Raw genomic sequence first — 21,644 nt, forward strand, 5'->3', positions numbered from 1 at the left:
CAGCCACTAATCCATCCTTTTTGATCGCCAACGACGGGTTCGAACGCCGCAAGCCGCAAGAGCGGAAACGCGGCCTGGCTTTCGAGCTTCCCACCACCTCCCACCCCACCATACGGACTCCTAATTTATTCGTTTCGAATGCCCTTTTCCCCGCTCGCTGCCGTTGGCCGTTTTGGAGTGATAATCCTACCCGAAAGGTTAGCGTCAGCGGCTGCTCTTTCGTGTAGCAACAGCAGCAGCACGTCAGCTACCGATCATCCGGCAGACGGCCGCCAATGCTGTCGGTCATATGCGGCCACAATATGGAGTGGACCATGGTTCGCTCTACTATTACTAGGTGCTGCCCCATAAATAGTGGATATGAAATTACAGCAAAGGGCTGTAGTGCGAGGTGCTCTTTGGTGCAGGCGATCCGAACGTCAATACGCCATTTTGTGGGCCGAGGCCGATGACGATGATGATGATGCGCCGTGATATGCTTGTAACATTACATGACATACATATGTTAAGGAACGTTACAGAATCGCGAAATTCAATATTCTCGCCCGCGCGAGTGATGAGCTCGTTGTCAAGAGGCTCCTCGAGGTAAGGGATTAAAATGCCTACTTGAGGTCGGAGAAATATCAACCTTTTCGGTGGAACCGATGGTTGCTGTGGTTTCCGCTGTCGGCCATCGTAGCGCCGTAGCGAATGGATTGATTTACTTGCAAGATCCGGATCCTCTTGGCGAAACAAGCAATTTCATTAACCACCGCGATCCTTTGGCGCAAACAAAGGGCAGTGGAACCGCAAAAAGGGATATTGTTGATTGAAGTAAGAACCGCGCGGAATGTTTGTCCGAAAACCTGGAGATCTCTAGCGGTTGGCAATATCAGATAGCCAATATTATCTGTGAAGAAATCTAACCAAATTAACTATGCATTATCAATCACTCATGACTCTAAAAGAACAATGGAATAATGTTTATGCAATATATTTGATGATGACGGTGATGGTGATGAAAAGAATATGAATTCTTAATATTGCATCAACATCTTGTTTTGAAACCTTGTTGTGGCCGGAAAGTAGCCATTAAATTGGATTACTAGTAAACCGGTTACTAAATGTGCTGAACAGCTAGTAGGTGATTTTTTTTAATAAATAGACAAATCTAGTTGTTCCTAAACTGACATGTTTTAGAAATCAAAATTTGAGACGATTGTTATCGTTCTAAATCACTCACTTCAATTACTTACTTTTACTCACTTCGATAACTAGAGTTCAAGCGTGTAAACCACACTTAATAGTAAATTTGAGAACTTTAAACAGTTTAAATTTGTGTTTAAATTTGTGTTTAACATTGTTTTTTTTGTTTAAAAGAATAAATTTCAAATATACTTGATTAGTAACATTAAGAAACACTGTTTATTAACAATTTAAAAACTTTTTTCTGCCAATAACAAGTTCATTATGAATTGGAAAGTGTTACTCATCAGCCAACAGCATTCTTTCTGGTTTGACATTTTTTATTATCGAGAAAATAAAAAAAATCGTTTGAACTATACTAAGAATGTTCTTTGAGTACCAAATACTTATTGGAAAACATTATTTAATCATTTGAAATGCAAATGATGAACAGTCTATCTCAAGACCTACCGGAACTTCCTCCTTTCGTTATCCACGACGTATTATCGGATACATTATCTGTTATTTAATATTAATTTTCTTACCCAAATGACTCTCTACCCCGGCAGATAAACGACCAGACAGACCATAAAGCCAGACCGTAAAGACTTATACCGCCTTTTAATTGGACCGTAACAGTGAATCCATAACTTCTCCCTCAGTGCTGGAACACGTCAAAAACCCTCCAGCACGACCGTACAACCAGTACGGTGCAAACCATTTTTCCAAAGGCAACTTCAAGACATGTGGCCATGCGGCTCTCTTTAGGGACATGCACGGTGCACCGAGCCCGGTGCTTTTCGGGACAACCGGCCTAGCAGGACCGCCGTCTGGGCGCAATGATTAACGGCAAGGAAGGTATTATTATTTCTAAATTAGACGTGATTATGGGAATTTGCAATTGATTTTCCACCGGCGGCTCAAGTGGTCACCGGGCTACGATTTCTGTACTCCTTCGGCCACTTCGAGTGGCCGTCCGGTGAAAGCTTTGTTCACTTTTCGACCAACAATCCATCGACGAGGGACTGGTCCAGACTTTACCGGACCTTTTCACTAGTATCCGTACGTCACACAAACGTCAGCATGAGTGAGTTTTGAAAAGTCAATACCGATTTAGCCCTCACCCACGTTTCCAGTCCAGTCCAGGGCTGGACCTATCGGAAGGAGGAGGTTTTTTTTGCATACCTCGTAGTGGCCGAGGTGACCGCCGAACCGGCGGCAGCGATAAACTTGGCAAACTTGGACTGATGGTGTCGTGTCCGCCCGGTTAAGTGGCGCGGTACCGGATCTTCCGGGCTCCTCCTTAACCGGAACTGCAGCCCGTAAATAAGCGGTGGCCCTCCCCCCGGTTGGAACCAACTTTTCCACCCCTCCCCGGTCGCGGACCTTCGGTGTTGAAGACGGTTGAGCGTGCGAGAACCGTAATGATGCCGTCGTCGTCGTCGTCGTCAGTGCCGTTGGAAGGTATGTTTCGTGTGTACCTTCTTGGCCAACGATGGAAAGGAAGTCGATGATGAGGTCTAATGTGACGTAAACACCGCATAAAACTGGCCACCGAGGCAAATCGACACGGACACATCCCGTGCCGGAAGTTTGTCGGGCCGGGCCATTTCCCTACTCTGGTGACCCTGGCAGATACTAGAACTCTTCTCCTCTCTCTCTCTTTTTCTCTCTCTCTCTCGCGCTCTTGAACTTTCTTTCAAACTTTTCAACTCGTCAAAGTTGAGTAAAAGCTCACCAAGTAAGCCGCGTTCAACAATGGTACTTCACACACCTACACACACACCCACACACTCCTGCTCATTAGCGTGGATCCTTTCTGCCATTCGGCCAGGTCGACAAATAATAAAAGAACATAAAACCCCGGGAAAACAGGGGTGGAAATGAGAAAACGGAAAAGGTTATGCTGCGGAAATGTTTAACTGCTGACAAACACTCACTCCGGGAATCGGGCACGCAGCACCGACGCGGGAATAGCTAATTTGATCGCGCTTCAAGCAATTTGTTAGACGATAGTGCTGGTTGGCACTTGGCGTTGGCAGTTAGTTGGCATCCCTGCCCCAACATACACAAGCAACCCAAAACAAACAAATGAAAACAAGTGCTACGGCTAAGAGTATAATGGGAAGGATTGCGAAAACAGAAACGGATATACTGCCCAGCCTAGAGCAGCTCGAGGCCTGACTTATGGCAGGGAAATGAGTAATTTGGTCACCCCCGCTAACCGGCTACAGCAGCAACGACCATTACTTTCCCCGTTTCCGCAAAGCCGCAGAGCGAGATAGCGCCATGTTACGGCCTCAACAAACGGTGAATCGGAGGAGTGTTAAATCTGCTCCCGGCATGCAATAATAATATTTACACCCGAAACACCACCTTCGCCCCTTCTGTGAAGGCCATTCAGCGACACTCAAAAGGCATGCGAGTATGCTAGTGTGTGTGTCACTTTTTTTGGGTCCGGAAGACACATCGCGGGCGTCCGGATGAGGGCGTCGAAAACCGATGGACAATTATCGTTCGAGCGACGTTGACGCGATGTTTGCCTTCGCGGTTTCCTGAGCCACCCCCCCCCACCCTGTGATCGGCTCAAATAAAAGCGAAATCAAATACGAATTATGTCATTACTAATTTATTATTCTAATTTGGCTCCATTTGGAAAAGCTGTTTGGTGGTTCTTTCGCGTCGGATCGGGGAGCGTATCATTCGATTCGGTACAAGGGAACGGGTGTGGTGTTGCTGGCGGCCACACAGTGCATGTCAAGCGAGTGTTACGTTCTCCGGACGGGATAACCAACTCAACAAGAAACAAACACAACGCGACCGTGTGAGCGAGAGTGAAAGAGAGAGATAGAGTGAACCAATCAAAACCCACGGAAAGGCAGCACTGGAGCGAGGTCTTTCAATAAATTTCCCATTTTTTCCGCCACCCCTCAACCACCCACAACCGACCGTTTTTCTCTTCTCCCCCCGTCTCTGGATGTCCTGCATAAGGTGACGATAAATTATCACTCCGAAAGGGATTACGGGGCTGGTCGGTGTTTGGGTGTGATTGTAAGGACCTTCTTGAGCTACTTGGCGAAGTGCCTAACGTCCTGATTTCTCAGTCCGTCGAAGCTTGGACTTGAACGCAACGAAGAAAACGAGAGAACGTCAACCATTTGGCCCGTTAACTTTCACTTTTTAATCGCTTTTCACCAGATGGGGTAAGGACCAGATAGAGAGAGGAAGAGAGAGAGAGAGAGAATGCCGGAAGTGTCCACCAGCTCCTTAGTATCCCGCTGAGCATCGCAGTCGGACCTTGGGGTTGAGATTTTGTTTGTGAAGATTTTGCGCGAAAGTGCGAACCTCGCGATCCGGACTCCGGAATGACAGTCGAAACGTCAAATGAAGCGCACGTTTTTGCGCGCAACAATACCCGGAAGATAGCGGACCGCAACCCCCCAGTGGTCGGCCCTTTGAGGGTGGACATTTGAAAGAACAATAGAAACGAACGACGACGCAAAGGTTGACTCCCGCGGGATATAGTTCTTAAGCCGCCACCTCCGCCGCCGTGGTGCGTACAAAAGAGGATTTCGCGCTTCGTACTTTGTGGCGGGAAAAAACCCCGGGGAAAAAACGCTTTGAATCCTTCGACACGCGGTACGGAGATCCGAATGGCTTGACTTTGCTGCATTCTTTGGAATGTTTTTTGACGAGTGTCCGGGGGAGAATGTGATTGGGGAAGGGCCACGGTCAGAAGTCTGAGAAGTTTCTTATCGGGTACGGTCGTACGTTCGTTCACGGGCAGGCCGAGTTCTCTAACGGCGATCCGGGGATCAATGAAGTGACAATGGATGCAACTGATACGCCGCAGCAAACGTCTTTGCGTCAAAAGGGAAAGCAGCAGCTGGGAACGAAGCGATTGTTTGCGAGGTTTTTGGATGGCTGGGTGCTCTTTAAAGACGAGGAAATGTTAGTAAAATGGGATTCGTTGCTGGACTGAAGGGCAAACCTTCTTTTATTTAAACGTATTTTCCTTGCCTTACCTTTCCAGTTACAGTTAAAGTCTATTGTGACACAAAGTCGACTATTATTTAACGTCACATTTTTGTCATGTAGTTCTAATTAAATTAAAAGTAGTACGATGTTATAAAATGTGTATAAAACGTACTTTATAGCGTGTATAATATGAATAAAAACCAAATGCTCGTTTATTTGTATGAAACCAATTACAAATAAACTATTAAAAATATAAGTAATTCGTTAATTCATGTCATTCACTCTTAAAAATAGGAAAATAAAATTGTGACCATTGTGCTGTGTAACTGTCACTTCAATTCAAGAATGATGTAACTAATGAAACTCAAACTATATTATCATTTATTAGTTCTTTTGATTCAATCATTGACCACTCTGGTTTCTTAATAAACTCTATATGATTTAGCTACGATTTGCGCAATGCTCTTTTTATGTGACTTGCTTAGTTGTTTCTGTTCATGTACCTACTTCTTAGTATTTAATAATACTTCAAATTAATCCATTTATTAACTGCGAATAATAAAATCCAAGTCAATTTATAGAAGTCACCATGTAATAAACAACATAATTAAATTCAATCAACAAAACTTGTGTTACATGTTTTCGACTACTAAAGTGATTCGTTCTATTAAGTTATCGTTCAAAAACATGATGCAGAATTTGTGTTCAAAATCGTGATAAACTGAGTTGCTTAAACCCAAAACGAATGATCATTCTAAACATTAGAATATCCTTGCCAGATCTCTGCTCAACTCAACACCGACTGGTAACCTAATTACTGCTAACCCACATTCGCATACCAAGCCAATATTCCATATCGTTAAATTCAGTCAATCTGTTAGATTTCCACTCACACACACACACACACACACAAAAACTCATCTTTAATGTGCGCGCCACTCCACAGTTAGCAATCCGCGAATGCACGGCTAATTACACGCACTCGATGAACCACTTCAAATCAATGGCTGATTATTGGCGCCCCGGACTAGTTATGCTCAAATCAGGCGAAAGCAAGAAAAAGGAGCCACCCACAAACCGCGAAATGGCACTGATTAACCTTCAACCAACCAACCTCAACTCAGCATTGCCCACACAGCTGACTCGAAGACGTCGTGACGTTCTGGCGTACGTCAGCAATTATAAATCAATAGCGCGAAGCTGCGAGCGATCGATCGATCGATCGTTCGCTCTCGTGGAAAATGTTTTCCATCGCCACGGTAATTGTGGTGAAATTGTGGCAAAAGTTTGCCCTGCCTGCCACACCACCACTCTCGTAAATCCTCCTCTGAGTGCTCTGAGTGTTCCAGCAGCGGGAATTGAAAGGTGCACGGGATCCGTTCCGGAGTAAACTTCGCTCACTTCCTACTCCGACAAACTGTTGAGGGCAAATGTGTTATTGAGTTTCGATGGATTTTCTCCTTTCCTCGGATCCGGACTTGCTGACCTGTATCGTGATACTGTTGCAACAACCTATGTGTTTGTGTGTATTTTTCAATCGACCGGCGAGCACCCCTTGTGTTGCTGCTAATGCTAGGTTCTAGCGATAAACGGTCGCATTTGCAGCCACATGTCGCCATCGGTCGAGCATTGCAACGAGCAGCAGTTGTCGTCGCATGCACCGGCATCGACCGGGACCACAAAGTGGCCAGAACTTTTACTTCTTGCCGAGTAAACAATTGCAAACGGAAGCAACGGAAACTTCTCGCAGGACGAAGGGGCCCGTAGTGGTGCTGGTGGACTTGGTAATGAAGGTCTTAAGTAAACAGTCACATAATCATGTTGCGCTTCGGTGCATTACACAAGATTTATTCGATTTCAGAGCAGTTGCAACACGACTATAGGGCACCTGCCCGCGGGGGAATAACTTAATTGACGGAAAACTTTTCCTTCTTTTCTTCCCTTTTTTCTCTCTTTCTTTCTTTCTTTCTTTCTTTCCGAATGTTTCGCCTACATACGCCACACATGAACATCGCACAACAGTTGATCCGAAGTTCAGTGCACCGATCGCCAACGTGACGGTACCGGTGGGAAGGGAAGGAGTGATGACGTGCACCGTCCACGATTTATACAAATACAAGGTAATTGACCGCGCCCTTTTCCGGTTCCACTTTCCCGTCGCTTCCGATGCAATTCATGGTCCAGGCTGTGGCATTGGCATTCGGCGCCTTGTGGTATGTAGCCTAGGGGTGGTTCAAACGATTGCAGCATAAATGAACAACATAACAGAGGCTTACCGGTGGTGCCGGGAAATGTGGAATAATCGCCGATTTCAATTGCTTTCGTCGGGATTGAACAGGTTGCCTGGTTGCGGGTCGATACGCAAACGATACTAACGATCGAAACGCTCGTCATTACGAAGAGCGAACGGATAGCGATCACACACACCGAGCAGCGCATCTGGCAGCTCCGGATCAAGGACATCCGGGAGTCGGACAAGGGTTGGTACATGTGCCAGATCAATACGGATCCGATGAAGAGCCAAATGGGTTACCTAAATGTGGTTGGTAAGTGATACGAAAATGTATATTGTAACTTGTGATTATAAATTGAGATGTAGCAGAGGTAATGAATGTTTTGCATTCGCAATTTAAATGTACTTTTTTTTGTTATTATTTGTTGAGTTTTCTAGAAATAATTTAGTTTATTAGACGTATCGTTATGGCTAAGAAACCTAAGCATACATAATGTAAGGTGCGTCACTAGTCTGGTTCGTTTTTTATTCCGATAGTTACACGATAGCACGAGATAATTTGCATTGTTTTATATAATGTATTCCATCGATAATTAAAAAGGAGCAGATATTTTAAATAGGGTAAGATGGTTGACAAATTCGACTTAACTTCAACTTTGGTGATGTTGATTATTCACACCGAGTTCCACAAAAACTCATGCACACTTGTTGTAAAACCGCAAGCACACTATCGCATTTCTAACTAACGCATAGCTAACTTTGACTTACCAGTTACTATGGTAGTGTTTTAGTTACCAGCTTACTAAGCTCATGTTAACCATTATAATCTTATTTTCGCTAACGTGTTCGCAAAAGTAGCCTAACAAAGTGAGATTTAAAACTGCTCCACCATACCTGTAGGAAAGACAGAAAATGAATTACGTGGATAGTAAATTCAAACATGTTTAAACCGATATTTCAAGTGACTCTAGCTTGTGGAAAAGATAATCACGAGTTTCTGTGTCAATGAAATAACACGACGAAGAGTGAGCGTACCAGAAACCGCGGTCCGAACGGTCGGAAAATGCAAAGCCAATCGTCGTGGCCTTGATTTCCACCCGAGCGGGCCGCGCGTCTCCGTTTACCTAATTGAACATTAAAGCAAAGAGGGGCTTCTTCAAGGTGCGAGCGCGACACGCGACTGCAGATTGCGCTCGCCGATGCTGCAAACCAACAAATCAGACCGCACCACGCAAAGCTAAAAAAGAATGGCCACCACGTGGAGGAAACCCTTGGCCAAAACTAATTTGCTAACAATCCCACTCTTCACCCCGTCGTAGGACATTATGCTGCTAAAGGGTCCCGATTTCGAATTCAAGAATCCGCCCACGTGGCCATGATCATCCATAGCAACGACCGAGCCCGCGCGCGGTCGTCGTATCTCGCTCGCTCCCACTTCTGGCATAACACTTTCAATTGTCTTACGACACGAAAACCACCGACCGACCGAACGACTGGTCTGGCACTATTACACTCCTGAAGCCAGTCAGCCTCGTTTGAAGTTCGAAGCTTTGACTCAGAGCGGCGGCAGTTTCGAAATCACGTTTCCAGACATTCGACACCCCCGGAGTAGTAGAAAGGGCATACCATTCCCAGCGCAGTGCCAGTGACTAAAGCACTGCTTCCTCTCGCTTCCTTTACCCCCGGCAGCACCCTCCCTTCGCAGTTGACTCATTCTCGCACAATTAATGGTTTATTTACATAGCGGCCAGTGTGGTGTGCCCTCGGTCTAACCATTCCATGAAATAGTGCTGCAGCAGTAGTGCTATCCTCTGGTGGGCTCTGCGGGAGGGAACATTACATACGCACACGCACACGCACACGCACACGCACAGGGGGTCACTTGCACCTTTCCGCTACGCAACGCGTTCCTGGTATAATACCCAATCCGAACAAAAGAGAAGGGAAGAGAGACATTCCGGGCGCGTTTCTGCCGTCACCTGGCCTATGGTCCTAACCTCAATCTTGCGTTGCGCGTCGTCGACGGAAAGTACGTGGAAATAGCGACTTTCACTTTCATCTTCACCCCTTTGACGCGCAGGAGCCTAAGAAACCCCACGCAGGGAAACCCCAGAATGAAAGGTAAATAGGGGAGGAAAAGAGGGGTGCGATGAAAATTTAAACCTCCCTTCTATCCACCGGACCGGATATGCGGTGCGTCTTGACACGTGGATAGGTGAGCCATTAGCTTCAAGTGGTTGAATGAGGGAAGGACTTACTGGGACGCCAAGGGGATGGAGGCGAGTTTTATGGAGATTTTTATGATCCGCTTGACGCAGGGACAAATGACGATTGCTGCTGGACAGAGGAGTTTCGAGGGGATTCGAGGGGATCCGAGGGTGTCGTTCACTTGTTTACTCCCGCTGTGGGCGGAGGGAGGTCCAGTGTTTTACGATAAATGATTATCCTATCTCGGAGCACGCAAACACGAGATTATGGTTCCGGGTTGTCCGTGTGTCGGTGTGCGTTTTCGGGCCTGGGGTGGAATGAAAATGCTGTACAGGAAGTGAGGTTAGAATGTAATGTTGAATGCGACGAATGGTAACACATGGAACTCAAGCGATGATGCATTGTGCGCGATCGGGATTTCAAATCATTTCACTTGGTACAATTTATGTTTTAGATTATTTAACGGTCAGGGGTCTTACGTGAATCTTATCTAATTGTTTTTATTTAAATCGTGTCGAAAATAATCATAATCAGATTAAGCACAAGCTAACGTATAATAAACTTGCTCAAACAAGAAATGAAGGAATAATAATGATACAAATGGTAATAGTAATAGTAAAGTAAAGCTGTTAGAAAGTTTAATAAATAACTAGGCTTCATCTATTCCGTAGAGTATAAACCAGAACCGTTCTTCTGTAGAGTATAGTTAATACTTGTTACATATAATTTTCCGAACTGATTGTCAAAAATAGTGTTCGCATTCAACTTTATATTTTCATGCACATACCTTCGCGAAACTGCGAAGGTATGTGCTTGAAAAACTTTTCAACTCGACGCAAAATGTTATACTCCCAAAGGAAAAAAATGAAACTTTTGTACAAAAAGTTCTCCTTCCTATCTTATATTGATACATATTTTTTATCAATCAACGTTATTGCTTAACTCTTCGTGCATTGCAACACGTGATGAGCTCTTGTTCACGATTGTTTTGATAGAATTGGAACACCACATCTATTAGTCACTTATTGGTTTGTGAATTTAAGAATTTTGCTATTGTTGTAGAGTTTGATAGTACACCTTTAACTTAGGCTATGAATCTAATGGCACTAACCTACTACTTTTTACAACTTATATAAATCAGCTTATAAAATAATAATACCTTCTGAAATACATTTACTGTTAATAAGATTCTGACCAGCCTATGAGTGTTTCCAATATATGAAAAATCGACAATTAGATTGGGTTAAGTTATATAATAATAAGTTAAATGATATTTTTTGATACTATTAATGATTGAAATCATTGAAAAATATCGAGGAATAGGATTTATAAAAAAGCTATAAAATTTATAAAGATTACTTGCTAACAGGAAATGTTTTGGGAAGCAAAGAATTCACGCGATTTGTATCATTTTTACAAGGATAATTTGGTGCACCTTCTTTCCCAACAACGCTGTGCTAGTTTTCCGAAATGTAGTTTTACGAACCCTGGAAAAAATCCAAATATCCAACGGAAACGAAACAAAACAGAGACTAATTGAAAATAGAGAGAGGGAGAGAGAGTTTTGCTCGTTGTTCCAATTTGTTTGATTCTACCATTGTTAAGTGAAGAGATTGAACGTCTTCCAGTGAAGAAGCTCCACTAAAGACATCAACACTACACACCGGCACTCGGCCGTTGAATAACACTCTGATCGTCCGTACCGTAATCTGCCACCGTTTCCCACCATTCCTTCCTTCCTACCGTCCCATAACATCTCAATAAACCGAGTGAAAGTGATGATTGGTAGGTAAACCTCCTCTTCATCGACCACCGATGGCACCGATAATGGTTCTACAACCGGTGGTGGTGTTTGACTTCAATCCCACCGCCGGGGATCAAAGTGCCGGCCTTCACACCGAAGTCCGAGTTCCAAGTCCAAGTTTCCTCGCTAATCCAAATCAATAATAATTACCAACGCGTTAGCGACGTGCGAGTTGTTGAGCGCCGACCGGAGAACTCCAATCTCACCCAAAACTCTCCCTCCCGTTCTCTTCCCTTTTCCCGGTCACAGTGCCACCCGATATCTTGGACTATCCAACCAGCAAGGACATCGTGGCGCAGGAGGGCAGCAACGTGAGCCTGAGCTGTGCCGCCACCGGCGTCCCCGAACCGACGGTCACCTGGAAGCGTGAAGGGGAGAAATCGGTCACATCCGTGGAGAACTCCGGAAGTATGTATTATGCATATGGCTAACTCTCACCACCACCACCACCCCGTTCCCACCCACGCAAGGTAATAATAACCCTCCTTTATCCTTCCATCAAACCCCTCTTTGCCCTCATTTGCCATTCATTCGTCATACATCGCCACCAACACCACCACCACCACCACAACGACGGACGTCGAATAGTAACGAGCCATGATGGACCGATGCTGCACATCGTCAACGTTCAGCGGCACAACGCGGGCTCTTATCATTGCATCGCATCGAACGGTGTGCCACCGACGGTCAGCAAGCGGATTATCGTAACAGTCAACTGTACGTCCCCCCACTTGCCACCAAACACCTCACTGACCGAGGCTTACCGGAGGGTTTCTCATTTGAATTTCCAGTCCCACCGATTGTACGGCTACCGAGCCGCCAGTACCATGCCGAGCTGGGTGGCCGGGTGGTGCTGGTCTGTCACAGTGAGGCTCAACCGAACTCCATCAACTACTGGATGAAGGGTAAGGGTGAGATCATACTGCAGGGCGGCACCTACGAGAAGGTGCTGGAGGATCACGTCTTCAAGGTGACGATGCAGATCGTGATCCGGCTCGAGAAGGCGTCCGACTTTGGTGTTTACAAATGTGTGGCCAAAAACTCGCTCGGCACCACCGAGGAGTCGGTGAAGGTGTACCGGAAAACCTGTACGTCACTTACACGACCATCACCTTCTACTCGATTAAAAACCTCTTCATTTTGACACGATTTGTTTTTTGCAGCAAAATCCAAGCCAACGGAAAACCAAATCGTGCAACACTCCAACTACCTGGGACCGGGGACGTACATCAAGAACTACACGGAGAACAAGATCAACGAGATCCTGCTGACCGCGTCGGCTGCCTCGTCGGGAGTCGATCCGAGTATTAGCGCTGAAAGAGGGTTCTTTTTGCTGATGGTTCTGCTACTGTTGATTGGCCGTTTGCAAGGAACGTTGGATGCGTTATGATGCTGGAGCTTAAGCGGAATCTAGGAACATCTTAACAAACGTTATACGAACTAGAGAATATCTTCGCATTCCGAGACCGTGTGTTTGTGTACGTGTTTGTATGTGTGTGTACGTTCGCCAGAAGCCGTAGCGAGAGCCCGTCGTGTCCCGTTTGTTCTCCTGCAATGTGAACATAATAATAAAAACAAACCCAAACTCCCATATCGAGCTATTACAACTAATCAGAGCGTTCGGAGGTTTCAGCTTCATTTTGATCCATTCGTTGCCGAAAGAAACGTGAAATGTTCCTTTGCAGGCATTCCAAGAGCTCGCTAGTATGCTAGTGGCATGTCTTCCGTACATCTATCTCGACAATTCAAAACGCTTACAATGATATTGAGTTGAGGAAAAAGTGAAACATTATTTTTTAAAGAAGTTCAACGCCTTACTTAATATGTTTCGAATGATCCGATGACAGTAACGTATTACCAGCAGCGGGACCAACTACTCTAAATCACTAACGGAGGTGTGGAAATATTAATGCACGAATATGTCGTGGACAAGAAAAGCCACACTTCCTACATTTTGGCATTCCCTTCCAATATGTTCTGATATTTTCTGACATACCTTTCTGTTATGAAAACATTACTTGATACCGAGTTTCGGCTAAATTCTCGTTGGAACGTTTATGATGTTAGTAGCGCGAGCGGCATCCCACTAACATTCGATTGGTAGATGGTCATGCACTTCACAGGAAAAACCGAGCGATCGCCTTGGCGTTTATTCCGGAAAGAGTTTTACGCTTTTCTATACACTACTAACGCCCACAGCGGCAGCAGACTGGTCCTGGCAGCAAGTTATTCCTCTAGGCTGCGATCCTGGCGGCGGCAGGCCGTCAGAACGGTGTCCAGCGGGATGGTGCTTGTCCTTCTAAAGCCGGAGCACCGGTCTTGGCTTGAGGAGGTCTACTTTATCCCGAATTTAAGGCTCTTTTTATACTAAAATCTGACCCCCTCTTGTAGGATGCCAGTCCTGGGCCGGGAGCTTGCTCTAACAAAAAAAAAAGCCTAAAAAGCCAAAAAAGCCAAAAAAGCTTCTCATTTTACATCTAAATAGCGCTAGCGCCCTCTATCGGCGAAACGCCCGGAGCTTCGTGTTTGATTTGACCGTTATCTCCGCATTTTTGTAGGGATTTGGGGGTTGGGGTGGGGTTGAGGGTTGGGGGTTGGGGAATTTTGGGAGGTTTGAATGTTAGAAAATATTTAAAAAAAATCTATTACACCATAACCAATGACTTAATATAATAACGAAGCATACTAATACGCGATAGCACATGGTTTATGTTAAACCGATTAACCTATATAGCCATCCGTAGATAGTCAAACATGTACAATACTATCTACGTTCTATTATTTTATATTCCAAATTAAAATCAACAATCGAGTTTGTTAAACGGCAGCACATTTAAAGGAACCAAAAATAGTAAAAGTAAAACCACTTCTTCGTCATCGCCTCCTTTTAGTTATTAAATGCAGGATAAAATCTGTAATAAATTATTTATCATCGGATAATTACTAGCAATAGCAGTTATCTTCGAATTTTTTTAACTATATTGTTTAACAATATTGATCTGATATGACATCAATGGAAGATTCACTTTGCGCAAACATTAAGCGCATTATGATGGCCCACCTATCTGTTCGACATAAAAAAGAGGTGGATATTTTAAAATTTCAAACACTCGTTAAAACATAAACAGACTGCATTCAAACACTCAACGAAACATGATTTCATACAAAAATATCATCGATGATTATATAAATGTCGTTATTCACTGTAAGTAAAAACATTTCCTTCCAGGCAATCTATTTTTATCGAATGCACGATGCCGCTACCGCCACTTTTGATACCAGCTCACATAATTGCCTCAAACGAGCAGAATATGGTGGATAAATAAAACAAACATCAAATAAAATAGAAATAAAGAAAAAAAACCCTTTACAAGTCTCCAATGCCCGAGCATGCCGGCATAGAAAGTGGATCGCTTTACACTTTTCAAGTCCATCGGATCATTTACTTCGATTCTTTTTTTCAATTCCTTCGTTTGCCCTTCACCGACTGACCCACCGTACAAGCCCAACCAGCGGTCGCGCTGCACTGCCAGCCCTCCAAAACTCGCCCTCACTTGCTCACCCCGACAGTCCCGTCCGAAGAAGAGAAGGAAGCGAGAGATAATTTTCACTTTCATCAATCTCAACCCAGCATCATGAATCAGCGATTTACCTTCACCGTTCGTACCGTGCCGCAGGACGGGGATCTCAGCATCGACGTCAGCCGTCAACCGAACCGGCCGGTCATCGCATTTCTCCTTCTTCGCGGGCGTCGTCTAGCGAGTAATTGGCTCGGGGCATGTTTTATGCTCCTTCTCACCAACACATGTCTTGAATTCGTCTTGGCCACAACCGCAACCGTTCTTATCGCTACTGCTCTCCGCTCTAGAGTCACACGATGTTTGCATTTCTCGTTCCCGGCTTCCCGGCCATGGGTAACGAGACCAACGATCAAACCAGCGGCATGGCCTGGGATGGCAGAGAAGCAGAAAGAGAAACGGAGCCGGCAAGTGCCCGTCGGCTGAAGGGCCCTTCCGTCGTGAGCCGTTCGAGTGTAAATCATATGCTCACGACAATGCGGAAAGGGTTGATTGATGCTGGAACTAAACCGAACGGCCATCCACTGTTCGGGTCTGCAGGAGCGAGTGACAGGCGCTCTACTGCCCCGCATACGCATAAGCATCCGCAAGCGGTCGGCTTTCTATGTCCATTTTGAACTTGTCCGTTGGATCTGTTATGGACAAAGCAGAGCGTCGCATTGTATGCTTCTCCAAATGCTCCTTAAACTGGGAATTTGAAATGCAATAGTTAATGTAGAAACTATTTACGATGTTTTTCATATTGAATTTACTGATGTGCAAGATTTTCTTATCATGTTTACAAAAAGAATCCAATAGCATTGATATGATCTGGTCATCAATCACTGATCAATGGTATCGAAACATTAAGAGTCACTTCTTCTGTCATCCATTGACACATCATTCGTACTGATAAGACCCCCATGGGCCTATTGACCCACCTTTTCGATTGCGATTATCTGGCAATGACCGAGTCATGCGCCAACATAATAATCAGCTATGCGGCGACTGCGGCCTCAGTCCTACGGGAGTCACGCCAGAGAAAGAACATCCGTAGGAGGAGGAGCACCAGCAGATTGGATTTACTTCGGTCACTTCGCGCAAAACGAGAAGATGGTGCTTACAAGAAACAGGCTTTTCTTGTTGGCCCTGCTAGTGGTGGGCAACATAGCCATTCCGACCGGTTCCAGTGCGATACCAACCATCGGTACTTCTTCGTCCCGTTGTGGCTATCAGGTGAGCAAGAGAAAAAGAAGATGCACAAACAACTTGTTTACTCTTACCTTTACTGATTTGTGGTTATGCTTTACGGTGGCAGGCATGTCCGGATGTTAAGTCGGACATGCTTAATGTGCATCTCGTGGCCCACACGCACGATGATGTCGGTTGGCTGAAGACGGTCGACCAATACTACTATGGAAGTGAGTAGCTCCCCTCTAACAAGGAGTGGGACATCATTTGAAGTCATCATCTGTTCTGTTTTACAACAGGTCGAAGTGATATTCAGAAGGCAGGCGTCCAGTACATCCTCGATTCCGTGGTACAGGAGCTACTGAAAGACACCACCAGACGGTTCATATTCGTGGAGTCAGCATTTATGAAAAAATGGTTCGAAGAGCAAAGCCCCAAGCAACAGCAAACTGTGCGACGTTTGGTCAACGAAGGGCGCCTCGAATTTATCGGTGGCGCATGGAGCATGAACGATGAGGCGGCCGTACACTATCAAAGTGTTGTGGATCAGTTCACCTGGGGATTGCGTTACTTGAACGATACGTTCGGCGAGTGTGGTCGACCGAAGGCGGGCTGGCAGATCGATCCATTCGGACATTCACGGGAACAGGGTTCCCTATTCCGCCAGATGGGCTTCGATGGACTGTTTCAGGGGCGGTTAGATTTTCAGGATAAAGCCGATCGGATCGCCACGCAAACGATGGAGATGCTTTGGAAGACCAGCGGTAGCCTCGAGCAGAGCGAACTGTTCACGAGCGCACTCTACTACATCTACGCACCACCGCCCGGGTTTTGCTTCGATGTCCTGTGCAACGACGATCCGATCATCGATGGAGCGCATTCGAGGGACAATAATGTGCGAGAAAAGATCGATCTGTTCCTAGACACGGTGCACAACGTTTCGAAGGCGTACCGGACCAACAACATCGTGCTTACGATGGGGGAGGACTTCCACTATCAGGATGCGAACATGTGGTTCAAGAATCTGGATAAGTTGATCAAGTAAGAAATGGATCCTTGGGAAGTTCGGACCAATAGTAAGCGATTCATGTACGATACTTACCCTCCGCAGGTACACCAATGCTCGACAAGCTGAAGGATCACTGGTGAACGTGTTCTATTCAACGCCTTCCTGCTATCTCCAGGCCGTCCACGATGCTGACGTTGAGTGGCCAACGAAAAGCGACGATTTCTTCCCGTACGCATCGGATCCGAATGCCTTTTGGACTGGCTATTACACTTCCCGGCCAACCCAGAAGCGCTACGAGCGTGAAGGAAATCACTTCCTGCAGGTCTGTAAGCAGCTGTCGGCGATCGCACCGACGAAGGAAACGTACTACGAGGATCATCTGACCGTGTTGCGTGATGCGATGGGAGTGATGCAGCATCACGATGCCATTACCGGGACCGAGAAACAGCATGTCGCTGACGATTATGCTCGCATGTTGTACAACGCATTCGAGGCATGCAGTGTCAATACACGCTCGGCCCTCAATCAGTTGGCTGGTGAGAGGAACAGCTTCCAATTCGAGTGGAACTACTGCAAGAACCAAAACATCAGCGCTTGCGACATTACGGAAGGTGCCGATAGCAGTGTTGTGCTGTTGTACAATCCTCTTGGGTACAGTTCCGATAGCTTCGTACGACTGCCAGTGCCCGAGGGATCCTATCTCGTGCGTAACGATCGTGGACAAACGGTTCCATCGACGTTGATCCCGATTCCAGCCTCTGTCATCGATCTGCCATTCCGCGATAGCTCTGCCACTCACGAGGTTGTGTTCCATGCCGAGCAGATCGCTCCCGTTGGCTACAGATCGTACTATGTTTCGAAGATGAAGACATCAGTGTCGTCCAACACACCAATGGCAGTCAGCCAGGAGGATAACATTAGCATCGGTAACGAACATCTGACCGTCCTGTTCGACGCTGACGGATTCATGAGCTCGATCGTCATCGATGGAGAGACTCATTCGCTCAAACAAAACTACTTCTGGTACCAAGGAGCATACGGGAACAATGAGGAGTTCCGTAACCGATCATCCGGAGCATACATCTTCCGACCGAATGGCACAGAGAAGGCAATCACCGAGACTGTCAAGGTGCAGGTCGTGAAAACCGATCTCGTCCAGGAGGTGCACCAGGTGTTCAACGAGTGGATTAGTCAAGTGATTCGAGTCTATCCGGGCAAGGAGCATGTCGAGCTGGAATGGCTTGTTGGACCCATCCCGATCAACGATGGAACGGGCAAAGAGATCATTTCTCGTTTCGATTCGGACATCGCTTCGAATGGAGCGTTCTGGACGGATTCGAATGGTCGCGAGATGCTGCGCCGAGTACGGAACAAGCGTGAGACTTGGGAGCTCGAGCTGCAGGAACCGGTCTCTGGCAACTATTATCCCGTGACCGCAAAGATCGCGATTGAAGATGAGCATTATCGTATGGCTGTTCTCAACGATCGTGCCCAAGGTGGTTCCAGCTTGCAAGATGGACAGCTGGAGCTGATGGTTCACCGTAGGTTGCTCCGAGATGATCGCTTCGGAGTTGGAGAGGCTCTCAACGAAACACAATTTGGGTCAGGGTTGGTAGCTCGTGGAAAGCACTGGCTGATCTTTGGAAAATCATCTGCACCCACCGTGAAAGGAGAAACACAAAAGGCAAAGGAACGATTTCTTCAACGGAATGTACATCTTCCAGCTTGGGTTTTCGTGATCAACGCGAATGGTTTTTCATTCGATGAATTTGTCGCTCAACCGTACAATAACTTCTCGTTTCTATCGAGACCATTGCCATCCAATGTCCATCTTTTGACCATGGAACCCTGGAAGGATGGCACTGTTTTAGTTCGTTTCGAGCATATCTTCGAGAAAAATGAAGATCCTTCCCTTTCTGGCGTAGTACAGTTTGATATTGCTGATCTGTTTAACGGATATCAAATCAACAGTATTCGCGAGACGACTCTGGCAGGAAATCAGTGGATGGAAGATGCTCAGCGCTTGGTTTATGGTGAAGCGAAAACGAAACAGAACGCTGCGATTGAAGCGAAAGAGCCACACCAAACTCCTTACCAAATCGTGCTCAATCCAATGCAAATCAGAACCTATGTCGTGAGGATGGTTAAAGCATAAAGAAGCGTTTGAAATAAAGAATCCCAATTGTTTCGATATAGGAAATTAAATAGAATACCGCTAATAAATTTTCAAACTTTTTCTGTTTTAGTTGACAATTTAATTACGATAATAAAATGGTACCAGTTTAAAAATATGTGTTTCAATTAGAACTAACATTTATAAGTTCTATTAGTATGGATGATTTTTAGTAGTGGTCGCGTCTGATCGATCGATTTAGGTAACTCTCACGAAAACCCCAGACTAGATACCAGTAAAAGATACGAGTAAAATTATACAACTTAAAAAGTAAATTATACATTACTCTGAAATCATGGCAGATTTCTAATGAATTAATAGTTTTTATTACATGATTTCTACACGAACATAGCATCTTCTTGCATGAACTTGACCTTGTTGGATGCACTATTTAGAATTATGTCGAGCATAGGCAATTGATTAACAAACAATGGGAACAGTTACAAAAAAGAAAAAGAGATACGAAAATGTCGTTCGCAACGGTTTCTCAAGTATTTTGACAACAAATGTTTGTTCAAATAAGTATGTTTTGGCAGGGAAATATGCGCCTGTTCATGTGTTCCATAAATTTGTCTGCTCACTTAAGTGTTCAACGAAGAGAGCGCTCACAACGATCAACGAAATGCTATTTCAATCGCATTTGTTACTCGCGGCACAGCTGAAACGCTGCCTGTTATCATCATCAAATTTCTCCGTCGAGAATAGAACCCGACTGGCCAGTGCGTTTCATCTCGCAACCACGTACTTGCGGTCGAATTTGCTTATGTGTCTGTGTGAGAGTGTGTGTCAACTGAGCTGCAAAATTCTGACTGGCGTTCGTTTAACCGGAAGTGGCATCTATTAGATCATGTTCCTATTGCTCGCAGCAACTCTGCTGGGTGATAAGGAGGCAAACGTTGCTGGAGGAAAGAATCGTTCCCTCGGTCGTCTGTTTGTCGGTCCACGACGATCGTGCAAGCGATGGTATGCCGGCAGTTGTTAAGTGATGATCGACCGGATCAGTTCTTCTTTCCAAACATATCTAACCGCTGTTCACTCTGTGGAACAGAATTGCCTAAAGATGGAAAAAACTTAAGTGATTTAATTGGGTTTAAGGGTGACTGGTTAAGTAGTTTGTGAACATGTAGCTATCGTGCAAACGTTGTTATTCGAAAACGAGGTTGCCTCACCAGGAGAGCTCGTAGAAAGGAAAAAGAAAAAAGCACATCCGAAAGCGCCTCGTGTTTTTGGTGTGTTTAGCGTGAGCATGTGTAGAATGGTGTCGTGGATTTTAGTAGATCGTTCACATCACGCACACCAGCCAGTTCCGTTCTTTATTTTTAACTTTTTTATTAGCTTTTGTTTGATATTGTCATTTTTTGACATTATGTTTTAATTTTATAACTTTAGATGAGTTTGCTATTCATCCAATCTTTTGTCCTTCAAATACCTATGTGTGATGCTTACTCAAATTTTTGATACTAATATACGAGAAAGCAACGGTTCCACTGTGCGTTCCAATAGTTTTCAGGATATATTGTTCGCCTTCACTTTCTATCACGAACGCATCGTATCGGGCATATCTGTAGTTTCCGTTGAAGTGTTTTACTCATAATGCATGCTTTTGCATTTCAGCAAAATCAACAACCTTCTTTACTCTGTCTTCGAGCCGATGTATAACTCACAGGAAATCGACGAATGTTTTCTCGTCAATGCTTTGAATCCGTTCCATTTGCTCCCGGTGTTCGTTCAGTTTGAATTGAATCACCCGTAAATAATGCCCCATGGCATCTAGTTTGATCTACTTTTCGATCGCATTTTCGGAGGTCAAATCAAATGTTTCATAGCAGAGAAAAGGATTAAAAAACATCTCGCTTCATTTTGACCGAATCATTTTTTTTATTAATGAAGAGTATTTAAACAATATTTACCGATTCTCTTTGGTAAAATTATCTATCTAAACCAACATTCTGTTTCCTTGGTTTTCGTGATTCGAAAATGATTTGATAGTTAGTCGGGCTTCCACTGCTATCAAACACCAAGGTAACATGTTACGGTTTAGTATATCTCTTCTTTAATAAACTGAGGGAAATGCTATGGTTAAGTAAACTGACAGTGGTGTCCAGTCATAGTCAGAGTTCCTTTTCATAGTCACCAAATCCTTCGCGAAAATCGATGCAGTCGTTGTTGAAAGTTTCGCTTTCTTGCCAAACCTGCTTTCTTCTCGGTATTCGTGCAGTTGGTTTTCTATTTTCAGCATCTTGTTTTCCATATCATCTGGATTGACTGTTAGTGGCACGAAGTCTTCACTTGAAAGACATTCAATCAATGTAATTTCCTATTTCTTT

General features: G+C 45.0%; 3 protein-coding genes across 5 annotated transcripts in view; all 3 read left to right on the forward strand.

Moving 5' to 3' along the window:
- The window catches only part of LOC125959488 (neurotrimin-like), a 36,200-nt gene extending 23,423 nt beyond the window's left edge, over positions 1–12,777 (forward strand). Inside the window, exons 2-7 of the mRNA XM_049692311.1 lie at positions 7,165–7,262; positions 7,481–7,688; positions 11,637–11,795; positions 11,976–12,104; positions 12,179–12,475; positions 12,551–12,777. Of these exons, the coding sequence (XP_049548268.1) occupies positions 7,165–7,262; positions 7,481–7,688; positions 11,637–11,795; positions 11,976–12,104; positions 12,179–12,475; positions 12,551–12,777 (1,118 nt within the window). The remainder of the gene's footprint in view (positions 1–7,164; positions 7,263–7,480; positions 7,689–11,636; positions 11,796–11,975; positions 12,105–12,178; positions 12,476–12,550) is intronic.
- Positions 1–21,644, forward strand: part of LOC125952409 (uncharacterized) — a 310,728-nt gene that overhangs the window by 43,107 nt on the left and 245,977 nt on the right. Inside the window, exon 1 of one of the 3 annotated variants that reach the window (XM_049681868.1) lies at positions 6,428–6,431. The exons of the other annotated variants lie outside the window; for them this stretch is intronic. The gene's annotated coding sequence lies outside the window, so the exon portion shown is untranslated. Of the gene's footprint in view, positions 1–6,427; positions 6,432–21,644 lie in introns of those variants that run through there. 3 annotated transcript variants of the gene reach the window in all.
- Positions 16,166–19,299, forward strand: LOC125959489 (lysosomal alpha-mannosidase-like). The gene is made up of 4 exons (XM_049692312.1): positions 16,166–16,180; positions 16,263–16,365; positions 16,435–17,176; positions 17,247–19,299. Exons 2-4 carry the CDS (start codon positions 16,287–16,289, stop codon positions 19,297–19,299), a joined length of 2,874 nt encoding a protein of 957 aa, XP_049548269.1. The 5' UTR covers positions 16,166–16,180; positions 16,263–16,286.

Source organism: Anopheles darlingi, chromosome 2 (assembly GCF_943734745.1).
Source record: "Anopheles darlingi chromosome 2, idAnoDarlMG_H_01, whole genome shotgun sequence".
Lineage (NCBI taxonomy): Eukaryota > Metazoa > Arthropoda > Insecta > Diptera > Culicidae > Anopheles > Anopheles darlingi.